This window comes from Oncorhynchus mykiss, chromosome 7 (genome assembly GCF_013265735.2).
Source record: "Oncorhynchus mykiss isolate Arlee chromosome 7, USDA_OmykA_1.1, whole genome shotgun sequence".
Classification (NCBI taxonomy): Eukaryota; Metazoa; Chordata; class Actinopteri; order Salmoniformes; family Salmonidae; genus Oncorhynchus; species Oncorhynchus mykiss.
In genome coordinates, this window is record NC_048571.1 from 25007898 (window position 1) to 25029047 (window position 21150).

Here is a 21150-nt window from a genome sequence, read left to right on the forward strand (position 1 = left end):
AGAAATTAGTCTGTATTCTGTAACGCCTCCCTTCTATAGAACAGGGAGGCGTTGTGACAGTCAGCGAGCACATTGGGGGTTTCTGTTAAAGTTTCAGGGTCTTGTGCATTTAGGGCACAAGCACATCATAGAAAAGCATTTTGCAACAGCACACACAAATGTGCGTTTCTTATTGGACAAGTTCAGAAAGTAGCGACCTCCCCGTTTCACTCCGATTTGGGTCATCATGCCTATTGAACAAGAACCCGATCTATGTTGACACAGGGTCATGTCTGTAGTGACCCCCCAACCCTTCTCCTTTTCTCTCCTTATCGGCGGAGAATGGCAACTCATAACTCAGTCTCATAGAACCCAGACCTGTGAGAGACAGTTGACGTTATCAATGCAGCAGATTGCAGAAGTAGGTTTGAGAATTTAAAGCGCAGTGCAGAGATTTTGTTTTTCAAGCCCGAATGCTTCATTTCTTTTGCACTGTATCACGTTCGAGATGATAAAAGTCCAGCATTAGGTGTTAGCAGAAGAAAAAGATTGAGTTGACTACATTTTGAATTGAATTGAATCATTTGACTTTTTCCTTATCCCATCCTTCATGACTGAAATGGTCTTGATAGTCTCAAAACTGCTGACAATGGCAACACAGACGTAGAAGTTTCCAATAGAAAAAGCCCATATATTTGTTAGGGCTGGTACGCCTAAATATCCAAGGAACATTGGCACGTAACGGTGTTGAGATTCTGTCAGAGGTATTGCGCTGCCTGTGAAATTTCACTGCTGGAGGAAAGACTGCTCATGTATTGCAGAGCTGACCCATTTCCCAGGGATCATTTGGAAGGGGAAAGAGAGCCTTTTATGATCCTGCCTTTTGAGTTGCATGCAAAGGTGCCGTCAGTCAGTTAGTTATCCACTGCCTCATCCCTGGGCCTGTATTCATAAAGAATCTCAGAAGTGCTGATTTAGTATAGTTTTGGCTTTTTTAATCACAATTAGTAAGAGGGGGGACCTGATCCTAGATCAGCGCTCCTACTCTGAGATGCGTTGTGAATACCGGCCCAAAGGTTTTCATTTTCCTTTTTAGAATATGTCTCGAGACATTTTTATATCTTCAAGTGGGCCTGCTAACAGAGAAAGCCCTTTGGCTATTCAGAAAATGATTTATTTAACTGCTTCTGAAATGCTCGAGGCCGGTTACTATCTGGTCCTCATCAAAGTGTTACAATCTGATGCTTGATAATTGACAAAGCTTTGTGCAAGGTTTCCCTCATTCTAGAATATCATGGAGCTTATTGGGCCTCTAAATAACAAGTTGAAGCTGTTTCACACATTAATGAAGCCCAAACTTATCGACGTGAGTGTGTTTGTCCCAACATTGAGGTTCAGAAACACATATCTGTAGCTAGATTGATCTGTTGTTTTTGGAACATGGTGTGTCTGTCTCAGCTGGCAGCATCACAGGGTGCAAGCAGTCATTACCGTGAGGTAATGTATCTCTGTGGCTACTCTGTTCACTTCCTATAGCTAGCAGGGGGGCTTCATAGCTCAGGTCCTTGGGGATCACAGCCCTGCTGGTTTTTGGTTAAACGGTAAAGACTTATTTCAGGAACGACGCGTTCGGTAGGGCATCATGTTCTGATACAGAGGGAGGAATCATGCCAGCTCTTCATGATATTTGTAGATCTGCGATGTTTAGCTTGTTACACCCTGTTTAGCAGAGTGCATGTTTTGTGCTCTCTAGCAAATCAGTAACATCAATAGATCAATTGCCCCAGAGAATTCAATCCAAATCATTGCCCTTGTTCTGAAATCCACACTAGCATATCACTTAGAATACAACACTTTATTCTAAGTGGTAGGCAGCCAATGCTGCTCGTATGGACATTGGACAAAAGACTTTGTGAGTCGGGCCACCCTACAGCCTGCCCTGGATCTTCCCGGTGTCCTCTCCGTTGCCACCTGTTCTGTCATCCCGAGCCACACCGCACGGGCTCCGTTAGCGTCTGCCGACCCCAGACTATTGGCCAACCTGATGGGATTAGAGCTCTGATGAAAGGAGACAGTAGGGGAGCACTGTGTGCCTCCTATGAATAATTATATTTTATTTCAGCGCCTGGCCTTTCAACAGAGCCAAAGTTACCTGGGAGCTGCTGTCTCCCTCTATCTAGCTGCTTCTGTTGCAGTAAATGGCTAGCCTAGTAAGCTAAGGGTTTGGGAAGAGGGCCACACAACACTAATGGCTAGCCATTGTCTCAAATATATTTTGCGCAGTGAGGCCACAGATGTAGGCCTATAGTTTCAGGCAGCACTGCCATTAGAATTTTTGGCAGCGTTTTACAATCTGGCATGAAAAAAAGTAAACGTGAGAAGCGTGTCGGCCGATCGAATGCATGAACAGGCCTATATTATTTTTCTAAAAACATTTTTTTTGGAAAGGAACTCAGTCCGGCTGTAAGAGGGCGCGGGATGTTCCCCAATGCTGGAAGGGGGGGGGGCCCTGAGTGAAAAAGTTTGGGAACTCCTCATCTAGCTAATGATTACCCTATTGGGGTAACCAATGCAGATGAGCAACATCATAATTCAGGCATGTAGCCACAATAGGCTACAGGGGATAATGCTTAATGCTAAAATAGCACACCTGCCTGATAATATGGATGATATACAGGCCCTGAAGCTATTGCTTTCCATCTATGTTATTGGGCTAATTTCTGGAGGGGAATATTACATTTGAAACGGTTTAATATGTTAAGGTTATACACTACCGGTCAATTTTTAGAACATCTCCTCATTCAAGGGTTTTTCTTTTTTTTTTACTGTTTTTTACATTGCAGAATAATAGTGAAGTCATCACGACTATGAAATAAGACATATGGTAGTAATCTAATTATATTTTATATTTGAGATTCTTCAAATAGCCACCCTTTGCCTTGATGACAGCTGCACACTCTTGGCATTATCTCAACCACCTTCACCTGGAATGCTTTTTCAACAGTCTTGAAGGAGTTCCCACATATGCTGAGCACTTGTTTGCTGCTTTTCCACTTGTTGGCTGGTCCGACTCATCCCAAACCATCTCAATTTGGTTAAGGTCGGGGAGATTGTGGAGGCCTCTCTTTTTGATGGGAGGCATTATACCATTCTCCTTGTATGACTGGTGGAGAAGAGTCAGGTGTGTTTTTTTTTCTCTACTGATGCTGAAAGACAAATTTCAGATACAAATAGCTAGCTAGCTAAACAATGAACCATAATCCCAATCAATCCATAGAGTACTAGCAATACAAACTTATTGTCATAGCTTGCTAAAGTTAACCAAATAGGCTCAATGTTAGCTAGCTAACATTAGGCTATAACTAGCAAAACAAATGGCTTTCTGAGATAATATTAATACACAGATCATACACGTAATGTTAGCGAGCGAGCCAGCCACCAAATGTCAAGTAGCTAGCTAACAGTAAGCTTTAACTTGCAATGAAAACAACTTTCTAAATTGACTAAATTAGAAACGTATAATGTCTGAATCAACTGTAGTTAGACTCTTACCCGTATACATGGATGAACGCTTTAAGGCAGACTGCAAACCCTTTCATTAAATATGACGACCTGTGTCATTTTGTTTGTACAGCCTGCTTGGCCTATTGTGTCAAGTCACTCTGGTTAACACTGACCGTGTGCAATGCCATAAGAATAATCAGATCTTTCTCCCTCTCTTTCACGGATGCCATGGTTGCCCTTAGTTTGAAGATGTGATCCGCAGACAGGTGTTTTATACAACCGCCTTCTGTGTTCTCTTTTCGACTCCCTCTGCATTTGTAATCAAACGCCAGAATTGTATTAATCTCCTTATCATACTCTGCTTCTACCTGACATTCCACTGATTTCAATATTTAACAACTTTATTTGTATTTCCAGATGGCATACAAGTTTGTTGTTAAGGCAAATGAAAGCTCAAATGTTCGAGAAGGCATTTCTGCCAAAAAAAAACACATTTTGATAAAAAAAAATACAAATAAATGTTAAAATGCCACTCCTGTAAAGTCGTGAATAGCTGAGTGAAAGATTCAGTTTTGGAAGCGCTGTGCACAGTCATAAAAATTGGTCTAATTTGCTTGAAACAAAAGTCTACTGAAGTGAGACTTTGTCCTTGTGTTTCTTGGCTATTTACATTGTTTTATTCACATTAGAGGTCGACAGATTAATCGGCCGATTTAATTAGGGCCTATTTCAAGTTTTCATAACAATCTGTAATCAGCATTTTTGAACAACGATTGTGGTCGATATTTATTTTTAACCTTTATTTAACTAGACAAGTCAGTTAAGAACACATTCTTATTTTCAATGACGGCCTAGGAACGGTGGGTTAATTACCTTGTTCAGGGACAGAACGACAGATTTTTACCTTGTCAGCTCCGGGATTCGATCAACCTTCCGGTTAGAGTCCAACACTCTAACCACCTGCCTTAGATTGCACTCCACGAGGAGCCGGCGTGGCAGGCTGACTACCTGTTACGCGAGTGCAGCAAGAAACCAAGGTAAGTTGCTAGCTAGCATTAAACTTATCTTAACATAATCACTAGTTAACTACACATGGTTGATGATATTACTAGTTTATTTAGCATGTCCTGCATTGCATATAATCGGTGCGGTGCCTGTTCATTTCTCTTCGAATCACAGCCTACTTCGCCAAAAGCGTGATGATGTAACAAGCGCTTTCGCGAAAAAAGCACTGTCGTTGCACCAATGTGTACCTAACCATAAACATCAATGCCTTTCTTTAAAATCAATACACAAGTATATATTTTTAAACTTGCATATCTAGTTAATATTGCCTGCTAACATGAATTTCTTTTAACTAGGAAAATTGTGTCACTTCTCTTGCGTTCCGTGCAAGCAGTCAGGGTATATGCAATGCAGCTGTTTGGGCCGCCTGGCTCGTTGCGAACTGTGTGAAGACCATTTATTCCTAACAAAGACCGTAATTAATTTGCCATAATTGTACATAATTATGACATAACATTGAAGGTTGTACAATATAACAGCAGTATTTAGACTTAGGGATGCCACCCGTTAGATAAAATATGGAACGGTTCTGTATTTCACTGAAAGAATAAATGTTTTTGAAATTATAGTTTCCGGATTTGACCATATTAATGACATAAGGCTTGTATTTCTGTGTTATTATGTTATAATTAAGTCTATGATTTGATATTTGATAGAGCAGTCTGACTGAGCGGTGGTAGGCAGCAGCAGGCTCATAAGCATTCTTTCAAACAGCATCTTCGCTGTGCTTCAAGCATTGTGCTGTTTATGGCTTCAAGCTTATCGACTCTCGAGATTAGGCTGGTGAAAGGGTTCACCAAACTAATATTTGAAAATAAACATGATTTTACTGCAAAATGCACACTTTAAGAATACTACTGGAGTGAATACAAAATGTTATGTTTGGGGCAAATCCAATACAACACATTACAGAGTACCACTCTTCATAGTGGTGGCTGCATGATGTTATGGGTATGCTTGTAATCGTTAAGGATTGGGGAGTTTTTCAGGATAAAAAAGAAACGGAATGGATCTAAGCACAGGCAAAATCCAAGAGGGAAACCTGGTTCCGTCTGCTTTCCACCAGACATTAACTCACCTTTCAGCAGGACAATAAACTAAAACACATGGCCAAATCTACTCTGGAGTTGCTTACCAAGAAGATAGTGAATGTTGCTGAGTTACAGTTTTGACATAAATCTGCCTGGAAATGTATGACTACTGTTGGCTACTACTCCCCCCAAACGCAGCAGCCCCACCCCCAAACTACTTCCAGCTGCTATGACTAGGCCAAAGTCATTAATCATCGAATGAGTTTGTAGCTAAAAATTTCCTGACAGTAGATTTCCCGACAGTAGTTTTTTAAAGGATCGGACCCTTTTTCTTTAAATTTTTGCCTAAACTGACATACCTAAATCTAACTGCCTGTAGCTCAGGACCTGAAGCCTGGATATGCATATTCTTGATACTGTTTGAAAGGCAACACTTTGAAGTTTGTGGAAATGTGAAATTAATGTAGGAGAATATGACACATTAGATCTGGTAAAAGATAATACAAAGAAAAAAAACATGCGTTTTTTTGGGAGGGTTTTGTTCCATCATCTTTGAAATGCAAGAGAGAGGCCACAATGTATTATTCCAGTATAGGCTCAATTTAGATTTTGGTCAATAAATGGCAACAGTGTATGTGCAAAGCTATAGACTGATCCAATGAACCATTGCATTTCTGTTCGAAATGTTGTATCAAGTCTGCACAAATGTGCCTAATTGGTTTATTAATACAGTAATACAACTTTGCACTTGCCTCCAACAATAGCATGGCATTTGTCACTGTAATAGCTACTGTAAATTGTTATTGTTACTTACAACATCATGCTAATCACATTAGCGCATCAACCATCCCACGGGAGGGACACTGATCTTGTAAAGGTTAAAATAAGTCCCCCTGAGTTTGTTTCTGACCCAAGATGGTAGGCTTGGCCTAAGAAGTCTTTTAAATAGAAGCTAAATATAATAGTTTTTTCCCCCCTCCCCAGTCGCTCACAAAGAAGTAGTTGGATTGGCCTCGGTTTCCTCCCCGAAGCAAGTTTGGTTTACCATGGTAATGTGTTATGGTAGCCCCCTGACCTTGGCCTAGCTGTGACGACAGTAGGTCAATGCTACTCCCACAATAAATATACATATATACACACACATTTTTTTGTAATGCATAAACATTACCTTTTTGAGCTAGTGTGGTGGGAAAAGAAACAATAGTCAGTGCATACTGCATAATGCCCTTCATATCCAATTACTAGCAACCTTGGTTTGAGGGTATGTGTATCCCCTAGGAGTTTGTGCAGAAACCTGAGGAGCCTGACTGAACAGACCATGGATGTAACTAGCTTCCTTAGCTGGCCTGAGGAGGAGGAGGAGGAGGATGATGATGGAATAACACGTACATGTATCCCCACAGTGTGAAGGACACCTAGGCTTAAGGCTGCCTGTCTACGTCCTAAATTAAGCCCTATTTCCCCCCATGTAGTGCACTACTTCTGACTAGCCCTGTGAATACATATGCTGCAATAGAGTGGAGCGATATGGACAAACATCCATATCACAATAAATTGGCTGAATTATCATGATACCGATATGTTGAACGATAAATGTATAACTTTAATGTGGATCAGTTATTTCTTTACATTACCCGTACAAATGCTACTACTACTTTGCATGTTGTAGCCGTCAATTGTCCCATTGTATAAAGTGTCCTTTATTTCATTTCAAACTTTCCGTTTCTCTAGTGTAGATTACATGTCGTAACTCTCCATATTAGCGGCCTTATTACAAATGTTCCATTTCTCTAGTGTAGGCTTGCTTATCATCGCTCTCGTCTCTCCCCTTCCATTTCTCTAGTGTAGGCTTGCTTATCATCGCTCTCGTCTCTCCCCTTCCATTTCTCTAGAGTAGGCTTGCTTATCATCGCTCTCGTCTCTCCCCTTCCATTTCTCTCTCCCTCAACACATTGCTTTCACTAAGAGGCTTATGAAGGTCTTATGGTTAGCGAGAGTTTTCGGGTGCCTTACGAAATAGCCTCACCTCTTGGCTGAAGATGATGGGCAAGAAGGATTGCCATTTCACGCGATAGCGAAACGTCCTGTTTTTCTCCATCCTTGAGTGGGCAGGTATACAGTTTTTTTTTTTTTTTTTTTTCCTAAACTGTATCACTGAAATATTTACAAGTCCCAACTCCTCGTACCTCTACTAAAGTTGACTTGCGGTATGGTTTTGTGTCATGGAAAGTTTTTTGGGGGGGGCTGGTAGTCCTAAGGGTAACCTGCCCACTCATTCAGTTTCTTGTAGCCAAGCTATCGGCATAATAGTATTCTCGTGAAAATCATTACACAGTAGACCTTACAGGTTTGAACATAGACAGAGACAACATAAAATACAATTTAGCTTTCTTTAGGATGTTTAACAGAAATTGAAGTAGGCTTAACTCTGAAGAGAGACTGGGTTGGGTTATATTTCCCTGTGGAGACAATGTGATTATTCACCATTTTCACTTCATGCTGACTGCATCTTTTTTTTGCATGAGAATCTTCTTAGCAGCAGGGATTTGTCAGCTTTGATACATTTTGTTTGTCTCTCTCCGTTTAGTTCTTGGCACACGTTTCAGGGCGCAGTTCTAGCTCCTGCTGTTTAATCGAAACAAACCTGAATCAAAGTGGTCCCATTTTATAGCAGGTTGTTTGTAACGCATTGCAGCAAGGACAGAAGGTTGTCTATAGTGTGTGTTTGTGTGGTGTGCACATGGTTTTTGGATGCAGATGGCAGAGACATAAGGGTTATCCATGAGTTCATCTGACTTTACGTAAGTAGGAAAAGGGCTTAGTTGTCAAAATCTCGGACTATCCCTTTAACAGCTCATCTTGGCAAAGTGTGGCGCTGTGCAAAATGAATATAGGGGAAACATTGGATGGCTATAGCTACAGTAGCTAACACCCGCCTTGGAATGCACATGTAAATACTCCTCCTTTTGCTTCTAGAACTGCAGTGTTTTCTGACTCTTGAGTGCCTCTTAACAGCCTTATCTCTCCTCCTCTCTTACAGAATGCAGCTTGGCAAGTCAACCCGGTGGGAGTGACTGATGAAGATGGGCCAAAAAAGTAGAGTCCACTGGTGAGGAGTGGTGAAGAGTCCAAACAGAACCATAGCGGCTAAACTACCCCGAGCGCCACCATGCCCCGCCTCCCCTTCTGAACTCTCCTGCCAATCCGACTCCACCCCCTGTCCCTCACACACAGACACAGTCACTCTTGCCAGTCGAGCTGCGGGCCGCGCTCGCCATGGCCTCGGCCTACCTGTGGAAGCTGTCGTCCCAGAAGCTGGGCTTTTTCCTGGTGAGCTTTGGCTTCATCTGGGGCATGATGCTGCTCCACTTCACCATCCAGCAGCGGGCCACGCACGAGAGCAGCACCATGCTGCGACAGCAGATCCTGGAGCTCAGCAAGCGCTACATCAAGGCCCTGGCCGAGGAGAACCAGAGTGTCATGGACGGGCCCTACGTGGGAACCATGACGGCCTATGGTGAGTACCGAGCACTGCGCAAGCAGTGTTCTCCGTCCTCTCTTCAAAATAGAATGACTCCACTTTGCAAAGCGGTGGTTGTGAGAACTCTGAATTTGCTCAATGGTACACTGGGAATGTTCCATTCATTCACTTGGAATGTTTTATTGAATGGAATTCTGATTTGCCAGTTGGTAGTGCTGCAATATTTGATCAACCTCAGTTAGAGAACACACTGTTATTGAATAAGGACAGGCTGAATTGACTTACTATGTAGGCTAAGTAGAAATGCCTTTTTAAAGTCAAAATAGCTAGCCCTATACATCCTCTGACATACAGATCATACAAAATGCATAATGTAGGCTGTTTATAAGCGTTTTATATTTTAATTGTATCGTGGTTGTAATGCAACAATAGACAACGGGGAAGACAAGAAAGAGGAAGAGAGAGAAAAATGTACATTTTGTCTACAGTAGGGTGCTGCCTCATTGGATAGAGGAAAGTAAAGTATTAGGGGGCTAGCCAGCCAGTAACTTGACTTGCGCAAACAGAGGTGAGTGATACGCTGATGCAGCTGCTTTCCGCCATAACCTATTAATGCCCCGCAAACAGCCGTCAATAAGTTATTCACGCCGTTAATAGACCCGTTTGGGTCAATGAGAGGCTTCCTTAGAAACATGACATTGGAATTGATTACGCTGAACACATTCTAATGGACGGCGAAAAACCAGAGGATGCTGGAAAATGACCAGGCAACCAACCAACCGTCACTGGTCCCGGAAAGTAGCTCTCTGAAAAGGCCACGCCTAATATGATTGGTCTTAAGACTCTTTTAGCCTGTAAAAATTCAATATACCGGCGTTTGTCAGGCAGGAAGCCTCCCGCCTATCTCAGAAACACTGAGTAGGCCTATCAACCTCCGTTCTTCTGCCACAGTCTGCTAATCGCCAGACCTCAAAGAGTACTGACTGGCTGACTGGTGAACACGGAGCATTTAGCTGCTCCTTGTTCCCCTTAGGGTCTGTGTTAAAACATTGATGCAGAGTGTTAAAGCATCTGCCTTGGTGAAACCCTTGGTCGTACAGATCCGGTACGCGTCCCAAATGACATCCTATCCCCTACTTACTATGGGCCCTGTCAAAAGTAGTGCACTAAATTAGGAGTAGGATGCCATTTGTGACGCAACCGAGAAGTCTGTTGTTCTAGCAGCCCAGTGCTCTCCGACCTGTTTTTAAATGACCTGGAGGAGGGTGTTGAAAGAAATCCTAAGCTTTTATCCCAGACCGGTATAATGATATCAGCTCAATGTAATGGGCTAATTGCTTAATCGTGTCATTAATTATCTCCAGAAAAGCATGAAATTAGTTGTTGCTGCAAACACTATTATTCGGGAGGCAATGAGACAAAAGATCTGTGATATGGTCTCTTCAGAACAGATTCATAATATTCTGTCAATTGCCTGAACTTTAATTCAAATGAATAAACTTCATTAATGCACCAATTGGAGTAAATGTTTATATGATGTAATAATGTAATAATGTACAGTATATAACAGATTTTTTTTTAAATCCAGCTGTAATGAACTAAAACATTACATTGGACAAGGCAGTCTTTCCCTAGTTTGATTTTCCAGGCGGGTGCAAAAGCTCCCAAAGCAACATCCACGCCCCCTGGCATCGAAAATGCAAATGGAAAGCAGTAGAAGCCAAAACCCTGTTTTGGCAACAAAGCTAGCCGTTGAAACCAGTGGCAGATATATGCATTGGTAGGGAAAACATTCATATTGAGTCAGAAGATGTTGTTTGGGCCATTGTGTCCTGTCTTGACCTAGGTCTAAATAACTAGTCTGGAACCAGTTTATAATGGACTGGATGAAACCAGTTTCCCTGTTTTTTTTGTTTCTCTCTCATTTGAACATGTCTCAATCTTAATGTACTTCTTGAGACTGGAACACTGTTTACTCTCTGCCATAGAAACATAATGATACGGTCTAGGAAGCCTTTTAAAAAAAATGCTTTTGATTAAATAAAAGTACTAAGGGGAAAAATTGCCTCATGCTGCAGTATTTGTACACTCTCTGCAGATCTAGGATTCATCTCGATATGACATTAACGCATTTAAGGGGAATTATGGCTTCCTCTCTGCTCTCAGTAAATTACCCATAAAATCTGAGTGCACGTTAATTAAATATTGTATCAAGACTGAATCGGTCTGGTGGTTTATGTGGTGCACTGAACATTGTTTATTAGTTTGAGTAGATTGAAATTTAGACTGAAAAGAGAAGCATTGAACTAAACAATTCCAGCCAACCTTTTTCCACGCTTTCCTTTTGTGAGAAGAGGTTATAAAGTTTATAAATATCTGGATTGACGAAAACCCATCTTTCATAAAGCATGTTGATGAGTAAGTTAAGAAATTAAGAATGAAAAGGAGCTTATTTTATAGGAATAGGTCATGCCTTTCATTAAGTAGCAGAAAACAAATGATTTAGTCGACATTCATACCGGTTATAGACTATGGCGTTATTGTATATCTGAATGCAGCTGCCACTGTATTGAAGCTATTAGACGCAGTTTATCATAGCGAACTACACTTTATTACAGGCGATAGGTTCAGTACACATCACTGTATTCTGTATCAGAAAGTACAGTAGGTTGGTCCTCTTTGAAGTCAAGTAGATCAATGGATTTTACTTGTTTTGTTTGTAACGCCCTCCTGCATAAACTTCTACCATACCTTACTTCATTGTTAACTTAGACGTACAAGATATCAGATCAGAGCCGGTCTCAGGGATGGCTAACTCTATCCCGTCCATCTCCACTGAGTTAGGCCAATCTGCTTGAACTTTTTTTTGCACCTTACTTGTGGAATGATCTCCAAGGCTCTCTAAAAATTTTATGAATTTGTGCCTCTTGGGCGATTGAGGCTGATTGAGGACCTTTTTTTACTGAAGAATGTGTTTTCAATGATTTATGTTTTGCTTTTTGTGTATATCGATGTGTATACAGGGCTTATCTGGTAAAGAGACCTTGATCTCAGCATGACTTCTTGTTTAAAAAGAAAGGTTAAATAAATAAGAGAGTGCAAGAGACGCCTTCTGTAATAGACTGGAATGATGGTCAAATTATGAGGAAGCTGCACTAACTGCATAACTGAACATAGCTTTGGGACACAACATCGGGAATGTGTGTATTGGTTGGACTCCCTGAGTTGTGCATTGTTCTGGTGGGTGGCCATGAAAAATAACAATTTTATTTATTTTTTATTTCACCTTTATTTAACCAGGTAGGCCAGTTGAGAACAAATTCTCATTTACAACTGTGACCTGGACAAGATAAAGCAAAGCAGTGCGACAACAACTGGGGTTACACATAAACAAACATACAGTCAATAGCACAATAGAAAAATCTATGTACAGTCTGTGCAAATGTAGAAGAGTAGGGAGGTAAGGCAATAAATAGGCCATAGAGGTGAAATAATTACAATTTAGCATTAACACTGGAGTGATAGATGTGCAGATGATGATGCACAGGTAGAGATATTGGGTGTAAGAGGGTAAGTAATAATATGGGGATGAGGTAGTTGTGTGTGCTATTTGCAGATTGGCTGTGTACAGCTACAGTGATCGGTAAGCTGCTCTGACAGCTGATGCTTAAAGTTAGAGAGGGATATATAAGACTCCAGCTTCAGTGATTTTTGCAATTGGTTCCAGTCATTGGCAGCAGAGAACTGGAAGGAAAGGCGGCCAAAGGAAGTGTTGGCTTTGGGGATTACCAGTGAAATATACCTGCTGGAGCGGTTGCTACGGGTGGGTGTTGCTATGGTGACCAGTGAGCTGAGATAAGGTGGGGCTTTACCAAGCAAGGACTTATAGATGACCTGGAGCCAGTGGGTTTGGCGGCGACAAATGTAGCGAGGGTCAGCCAACGAGAGCATACAGGTCGCAGTGGTGGGTAGTATATGGGGCTTTGGTGACAAAACGGATGGCACTGTGATAGACTACATCCAATTTGTTGAGTAGAGTGTTGGAGGCTATTTTGTAAATGACATCGCCGAAGTCAAGGATCGGTAGGATGGTCAGGCTTTGTTCAGAAGTAGGAAGCCGATTCCAGATTCAATTTTGGATTGGAGATGCTTAATGTGAGTCTGGAAGGAGAGTATACAGTCTAGCCAGACACCTAGGTATTTGTAGTTGTCCACATATTCTACGTCAGAACCGTCCAGAGTAGTGATGCTAGTCGGACGGGAATGTGCGGGCAGCGATCGGTTGAAAAGCATGCACTTAGTTTTACTAGCGTTTAAAAGCAGTTGGAGGCCATGGAAGGAGTGTTGTATGGCATTGAAGCTCGTTTGGAGGTTTGTTAGCACAGTGTCCAAAGAAGGGCCAGATGTGTACAGAGCGACATCATTGATGTATACAGAGAAAAGAGTCGGCCCGAGAAGTGAACCCTGTGGCACCCCCATAGAGACTGCCAGAGGTCCGGACAACAGGCCCTCCGATTTGACACACTGAGAAGTAGTAGTCGAGGACCATAACCCAGTATAGCTGGCTTTAGCCCAAAAAAACAACAAAAGCATATTTATAATCTCTAGGAACTCTTACTTACCAGACATAAAGTGCAGTTCAGATATGTATTTGATAGCGAGGGACACATTTCACTTTGTGTATGGTAAGTAGAGTTCCTCGAGATTATAAAAACATTACATCACATGTGGTTACTTGGCAATGGTGATATAGTATCTGTAAGGTCACTATAATTACAACATGCGTGCATTTCTTACATCTGCCATCAGCTCACATCAGTGTTGTGGGATTTGTGCATGTGGACTGTGATGTGATACTGTGTAATATCACTAAGGCCACGAGCGAGCACACAGCTGCATAGAAATATGGATTAGTCTCCCCGTCTGTCAGTCCGACTCTAAGCAAATGAAAATCTCTGTGGATTTGTACACCACATATATGAAAATGATGGGAAAGTCATTTTTAGTGCATTGTCTCCAATATAATGTATTTTCTTTGGAAGTGTTGCTTTCATCCGAGTCTTTGTAATAGAATTTTTTCCCCCCACCTAGTTTCAAAATACTGTACAGAATGTTTAAAACTCTCATGTTGATTTTTATGGAGCTCCCATCTATGAATTTTGAGCAGTTACATTTCCCAAGCCCCATCTCTGTTCACCAAACAAAGTGACAGGGTCAGGCTGTTGAAATTACAGATTGTGTCTTTAAATAAAAAAAAGTTTTAAAAATTAAGTTGTTGTTGACCTACTTTGTTAACTGAACCAAGTTTATTAAACACCTGGGCTGGTTCCCCATTTTACAACCATGCAAATTAGTCTGAATTTGAATTGTATTTATTAACCTATAATGGTTTGCTTGGTCTGCTGTTGTCTGTTCTGTCTACTCACTCGGTGTGTTTAGGCTGCAATCATTCAAACGGGGAACTCGTTTTGTAGGTCGGTCTCTTGAAAGACGAAGCTTGGCTGACAATGAGGGTCACTGAAGTAATGAGCACACAGGTTGGCACCTCATTCCCTTTTACGGTGCACTTCATGTGACCAGAATCCTAACGGCCCTGGTCAAAAGTAGTGCCCTGTATAGGGAATAGGGGGCCATTTTAGGACAGAGTCACAGTTTAACTCCATGCTCATCATGTACCATGCATCGGCTCATTGTAGACGTTTGCTGCGGACATGAATGAGGACATGACTCGGCTAACACAGTTGACATCTGTAAAGTGCCGTGACTGCAATCTACGCTTTGCTCGCTCCCTATGGGTACCTCCTGTGCAGAACGGACGCGTCAGGCTTTCGCATGCATATTTCAACTCTCATGTTTCATTTTGAAACGTTTTTGCTTAGGGAACGAAGACCGAGTCAAGTTATATTTTCTTTAGCAGACAGGTGGTAACGATGAATGGGGAGTTGGGGACTATAAAACAGTAAAATCACAGCCTTACGTCAATCCACTTCTGTAACAGTAGCTTTTAATAAAGGTGGGTGTCTAGAAAAGGATCTGAACCAAAGAACTTGAATAATTAACTAAGGTATCACCCATACTACCACCACTGTCTTTTAAATCAATGTATCTATGTAATGGTAGTATTTTGTTTTTTTTTACCACAGTTTGGCCCAAAACCCAATTCTGATTGTTCTGATGCTGTGAATTGTACTTTGCTTTTCAGACAGTAAGTTTATCTATCGCATGGATTTAGCCCACCTATGTTTTCACACCTATTACACCAATTTGCCACTTGAATGCAGGCTGTCCACACACCGCCCCGAGGCATGCATTTCAATTTCCCCCTGTTTTAATCTGGCTTAATTCGTTACAATGTTCCGTGCCTGTTGGAAAGACACAATATTTCATTTGTTAACACAACCTCGCTGTGCTTTGGGCACTCATTGCAAACATGCAGAGGAATGTTTATTGGCTGCCACCTGTAAAACATTAATTAGCTACACATACATACAGATGCCATGTGGGGAGATGGCCTACTCTACCTTGTCCAGGTTTGGGAGAGATGGATGGAGTGTGTTTGGTGTTTGGACCTGGGGCAGTGTATTTGGACCTGGGGCAGTGTGTTTGGACCTGGGGCAGTGTGTTTGGTGTTTGGACCTGGAGCAGTGTGTTTGGACATGGGGCAGTGTGTTTGGACCTGGGCTGTGTGTTTGGGCCTGGGGCAGTGTGTTTGGACCTGGGGCAGTGTGTTTGGTGTTTGGACCTGGGACAGTGTGTTTGGACCTGGGGCAGTGTGTTTGGTGTTTGGACCTGGGGCAGTGTGTTTGGTGTTTGGACCTGGGACAGTGTGTTTGGTGTGTGGACCTGGGACAGTGTGTTTGGACCGGGGGCAGTGTGTTTCTTTCTCTCTGTCTGTGTTGATGGAGGCTAGGCTGGGCGGTTTCTGCTCAGCGCATTGTGTTTTCTGAGGACACAATCTATTGTGTGCAATTATGTTCAGCCTGATGCAGTGGCAGCTCCACTCCAGGGCTCTGTCCCAAATGGTACTCAATTCCCGACATAGTGCACTGCTTTGGACCAGAGTCGTATGGGCCCTTGTCAAAAGTACTACACTATATAGGGAATACGGTGTCATTTGGGACAAAGTCCAACTTTCCAGTTGATTTCTTCCTTGTCTTACGCAGCGGCGCTCCCTCCCGGCATCTGCTTATCTCCTCCCCATGTAGCCGTGCAGAGCAGACAAAACGCTGCAGCTTCCCTCTCTCCCTCGCGCCAACTCTCCTCCCCATCCCTTCCCTCGCTCCCTGACCACGGCGGCGCACACAGGCCTGTTTCCCTCCACACTGTCTTTCTGGCGCGATAGGGAGTGACATATCAAATGCGACACGCAGCCAGAGAAATTGCACCGCAGTCGGCGCGCTGACGTGTGACAGACGGGGTGCGATCGCTGTCTTCACGGCTCCACCACCTCATGGAATGTTAATGAGGTTGACGACATTCCGGAATATTCTTGGTTCGGCGGGAGGAAAGGAGAACATTTCAGGGGCAGAAGGGACATGTCACATTTCATTTTCTTAGTATCTACTAATGACGTGACAAAATGTCTCGCAAGTCAAACTTGATCAACTGTTTTGTGACAAGATCTTCGGTCATTCCAATAAACAATATGTTAAGCATGTTGGATTAAAAAAAGAGTTCTATGCAAACTACTGAAATTGAAACCAATGCCAAAATGTGTGTTGCACTTGCAAGTCAACATCGGTCAACCGTGAGCTCTTACAACACCACCATGAACAATGATATGTCAATAATCCCCAAAATCTGACAGTTATAACAAATGGATTTGAAGCCACTCAAGTTTGTGTTGCGTGTTATACAGTAGCTTTAGAATCGTTACACTTTATTCAGTTGCTTTGAGCTGTGTAGAGCCATAGAGCCATGGAGGCCCTGGTCAAAAGTAGTACTCCATAGGGAATAGGGTTCCATTAGGGATGCACCCTTGATATCCTCATGGCTGCCGGAGGGTAAATATCAGATTAACACCATTAGGACACTGAAATGCCAAGCCCTGCATACCAAGTCCTGAAATGCTACTGAAACAAACAGAGATGATGTCGTTGTGAATGTCAGCTCACTGTGTCCTTTCTATCCCATCTCACCTCTTATTGGCCCGCTACTGGGCTATGTCCCAATTATCTCTCCTTCCCTCCCAAAATATGCGTTTGTTCACTTCCCTTCACTGATTTGAAAGGAGATGAGTGGTATAAGAAACATGGTGGAGACTCCCGCTAGCCCATGCCTCCAGCAATCAATCCAATGCTCTTAGATTTGTGGGGAATTGTGAACGAGTGCACACTTCAGGAAGGAGACATTATTGGGGACACACCTATTGTGGATTCCAGCTTACTTTAGTGTCTTTTCAATCCCATCGTCCATCCCACCTTCTTTTGGCTAGCTACCGGAGTCGGGAGATGTCGTTAGAAATGCACAGACCTAAATGACGCAGCAAGGTCCTTCTCAGACACCCGCCAGCTCAGTTATACATCTAAATGAGTCCTTTAACGGACAGCATGAAATCCAATGACTTAATGGGGTCGCTGAAATAAGCTGATCCTCTCCCCTCGTTTCATTTTTTTCAGAGGAAAGCCAATAAGAACGGTCCGTCTCGGTATACAAGGCATACTCCGATTACTCACACCATAACGATCTATTGATTAGCCTAGTTATGAAGACAAGAATAGAAAAGCATTTTCTCTGACCGGGACTGTGGAGAGCGACTCACTGGTATTATATCACTATGCGGTAGTTTCCTCCTTGTCCTTCAAAAAGTAAATCTAAAGTTTGAAAATGACTATTCATGAGATCAATTAAAATGATAGGAAAATGAAAGGGAAATATAGAAAACACTATACTGTATATTTTAGCCTCAAGTTAAGTTAGCTGGTTAGCAGTAAGACTGATATGAGGTATCTATGCTTCATGCTATACTGTGTTTCCCTATGCCAGATCTGAAGAAGACCCTGGCGGTGCTCCTGGACAACATCATGGTACGGCTGGGCAAGCTGGAGTCCAAGGTGGAGAACATCTACAACAGCACGGGGGCTAACCTGACCAACGGCACCAGCACGGCCACCCCCAGCGCCTCCAATGCGGAGAAGGTCAACGTGGCAGGTGAGGCTCACTCACTCCCTCACTAGCTTATTTTTTTTCTCCCGAGGATTGGCCGAATCTTCTTTTATTGAAGACATTCAAAAACAAGACATTGCACCTTGAGAATCCCCAGTCCTAGTTCTAGAACATGTCAAAGTAATAAGACATAGGCCAATAGCAGAGGTGTCAAGCTCAATTCCTGGAGTTGCTGAGTGTCTGCGGGTTTTCGCTTCTCCCTTGCACTTGACTGACCAATTTAAGGTAATTTATTAGTTAGGAGCTCACCTGGTTTTCTAGGGCTGGACACACAGTGAAAGAAAATAACAGAAACAAACTAGCAGACACTCAGTTCTCCAGTGAATCTGATGTGAGCTTAGGTGAATAGTGCTATTTATGCTGGTAAGAATAAAGTTGTGCTCTGAGCATTGAAATGTCTCTATTCACCCTAGTTACCCCTCTGTCCTTGTGTGGCGACAGAATATGGTCGGAATTAGATTCTGACGATTGTGTTACAAAGTGAACGTTCTACTCTTGAGAGAGGTAGGCCCATTCCGCTCAGGCTTCAGAACGTTTCTTTAACAAAATGAAGAATGTTTAACTCGGCCTCCTGGCTGTGTTAGGATAATTACATTTTTACAAAGTTTAAATAAGTATACCGCCGCCATCTTGGGCTGTATCAGTGACAGTTCCCTGCTAGCTGTGTCGGGCAGGACACTGTGGTCCTCCTGTACTGCAGCATCTGCCACTTCCTGTGCAGCGGCGATAACGACATACCGCATTAATGGCACACTGATCTCTCAATCCCACCCTTTGTTAACCAATGGAATGCTCTGGCTTCGGACGAGTCAAATGAAAGAGACCATACTGGTTGTCTTGACTTCTAACCTGTTAATAGACACACGTATCATTTGGCCCTGTGGTTTGCCCTAACAGTCTTGAGTTGTCCCTGAGACACCACTCCTCCTCTCCACGTCTGTCCTGTGTGGCAGGCAGCCCTGCCAACCCATTTGCTGCTTTCCCCTGGACCATGTGGTGCTGGGAAGGCAATTACCCAGATAGGATCTGGACAGTGAGGGGATCACATATGTCTTTTGAGAGGCTGCTAGCTATCAAGGTGGAGAACCCAGGGCCCCAGGAAGAGATGTGGTGCTCCCCCTTACCCTGCTGCCACACTGTCTCTGTCAGACAGTTTGTGCCCTGCTCAGCCATGGAGAGATGCCTATGTCCTGACTATCAGACCTAACTACCGCTAATGCACTGCCTAGACAAAATATGCTGCTTTAGTCACTGTAAATATGCACATTTTGGTATAATCATGAAGTAAACATCTTTATCTCCCGAATTCAATTGTCGCAACTAGGTAGCTTTACAAAGTGTTCATTTTAAAGCTACCCCTCTGTTTTTGATTTAAGAGCAAACAGGTTTCCATCTGACAAAATGCGCTACCATGACAATCTCCATTGGGGGTAGCACATCATTAGTGGGTAGGTCAGTTTCTCAGAATACCTCTCTTCGCTACAGCCCAGATGAGCAGGGAGCAAACGAACGTGTCGCGTCTAGCCAGTGTCCGACCCACCTCACAGACGTGTATGGATGTGGCTGAGTCACCACAACCAGTCACAGTCGGAACTCAGAGGGCAACGCCTAGTCCCTTCCTAACTGCTCTCGACTCACCCATTAGCAGCTGTTTGGGAACAAGGTCTTTGACAATGCGTCCTCCATGTAGACTAAATAAAAACAAAATAAAACACTTGTTAGGCTTATCCAATTCTGCAATTGAATGACCTAACCCATGGAGTCATAGGCTTGTCAGACTGTTGGTGGAGGAGGACCCTTAAACGCATTGGAAAGATGTTCCATCGGAGAAACACAAAATTGTGTCAGGTCATGTGACCAGTCTGCGGTGGCCACTCTGCTTCCTTGCAGTGATGAGCAAATGTGAGGTCAGATAAGGAAGTTCATGCGAGTATGCTGTAGTTTCACTCTTTGTTTGCAGGCTAAGTTACACATTGTATTGTGTAGTCCAAAGTCTGTTTTTAGTTTTGTATTCCAAGTCAGTTTTATTTTTGTCTATTTTATGTGGTTGTGGGTGTCAATGAGAACATGGCTTCACTGTCCTTTTGCAGACCTATTTACACATGGTTTGATCTTTGTATGTTTTATAGTGTAGTGGCGATGTTGCATCACTCATTTGATGACAACTTTTAACCAACTGTGGTCTCCGTAAGCCTACTTCTGCATGTCAGACCTCTTAACATCTATCTAGAGTCTTCCCTTGGCTACTTTTTGTTTTCACATACTATAGCTGACTGTCCTGTAGCCCATAGTGCACAAATGTGGTAGGAAGTGGCTTACAAAGAAAAGTAAGACATTTAAATGAAACATTTCCTAGTGTTTCCTTGTTTTGGGGGGCACAGTACTGCTCAGGGCCATTGGTGGTTTGCAGACAGCTGCACAAGTCTCCTTCAGATCCTAACATTTTTCTGTGACAAATAACATTACCCGTAGATAAAAACCCACACAATACATTCTGTCAACCTTCTTGTTTTGTTTTATTATGATAACAATTACCAGTAAGCTAAAGCAGAAAAGCCACATAGCATGAATACCTTTTATGAGTTCCTTTACCAGGATTCTATGCTATGACAATGCTATTCAAGCCTCGTTTTCACAAGTGCTTGTCTTTAGTGTGGATGTCCGTCTGCCATCATCTTTTTCCCTTGTTGGTGGGGAAGCATAGCATAACTACTTCTGTTGTCCTATATTATTACTATGTCTTCCAATCTATACTGAACTAAAATATAAATGCGACATGCAACAATTTCGAAGATTTTACTGAGTTTACAGTTCATATAAGGAAATCAGTCAGTTGAAATAATAAATTAATTAGGCCCACTCCCCCTCAGACGATCCCGCAGGTGAAGAAGCTCGTTGTGGAGGTCCTGGGATGGCGTGGTAACA

The 21150-nt window shown here is 42.7% G+C and overlaps 1 protein-coding gene across 1 annotated transcript in view; it reads left to right on the top strand.

The window, feature by feature from the left end:
- The window catches only part of LOC110527561 (alpha-1,6-mannosylglycoprotein 6-beta-N-acetylglucosaminyltransferase A), a 118073-nt gene that overhangs the window by 9976 nt on the left and 86947 nt on the right, over positions 1–21150 (top strand). Inside the window, exons 2-3 of the mRNA XM_021608927.2 lie at positions 8620–9096; positions 18046–18210. Coding sequence (XP_021464602.1) covers positions 8856–9096; positions 18046–18210 — 406 coding nt within the window. The 5' untranslated portion in view covers positions 8620–8855. The remainder of the gene's footprint in view (positions 1–8619; positions 9097–18045; positions 18211–21150) is intronic.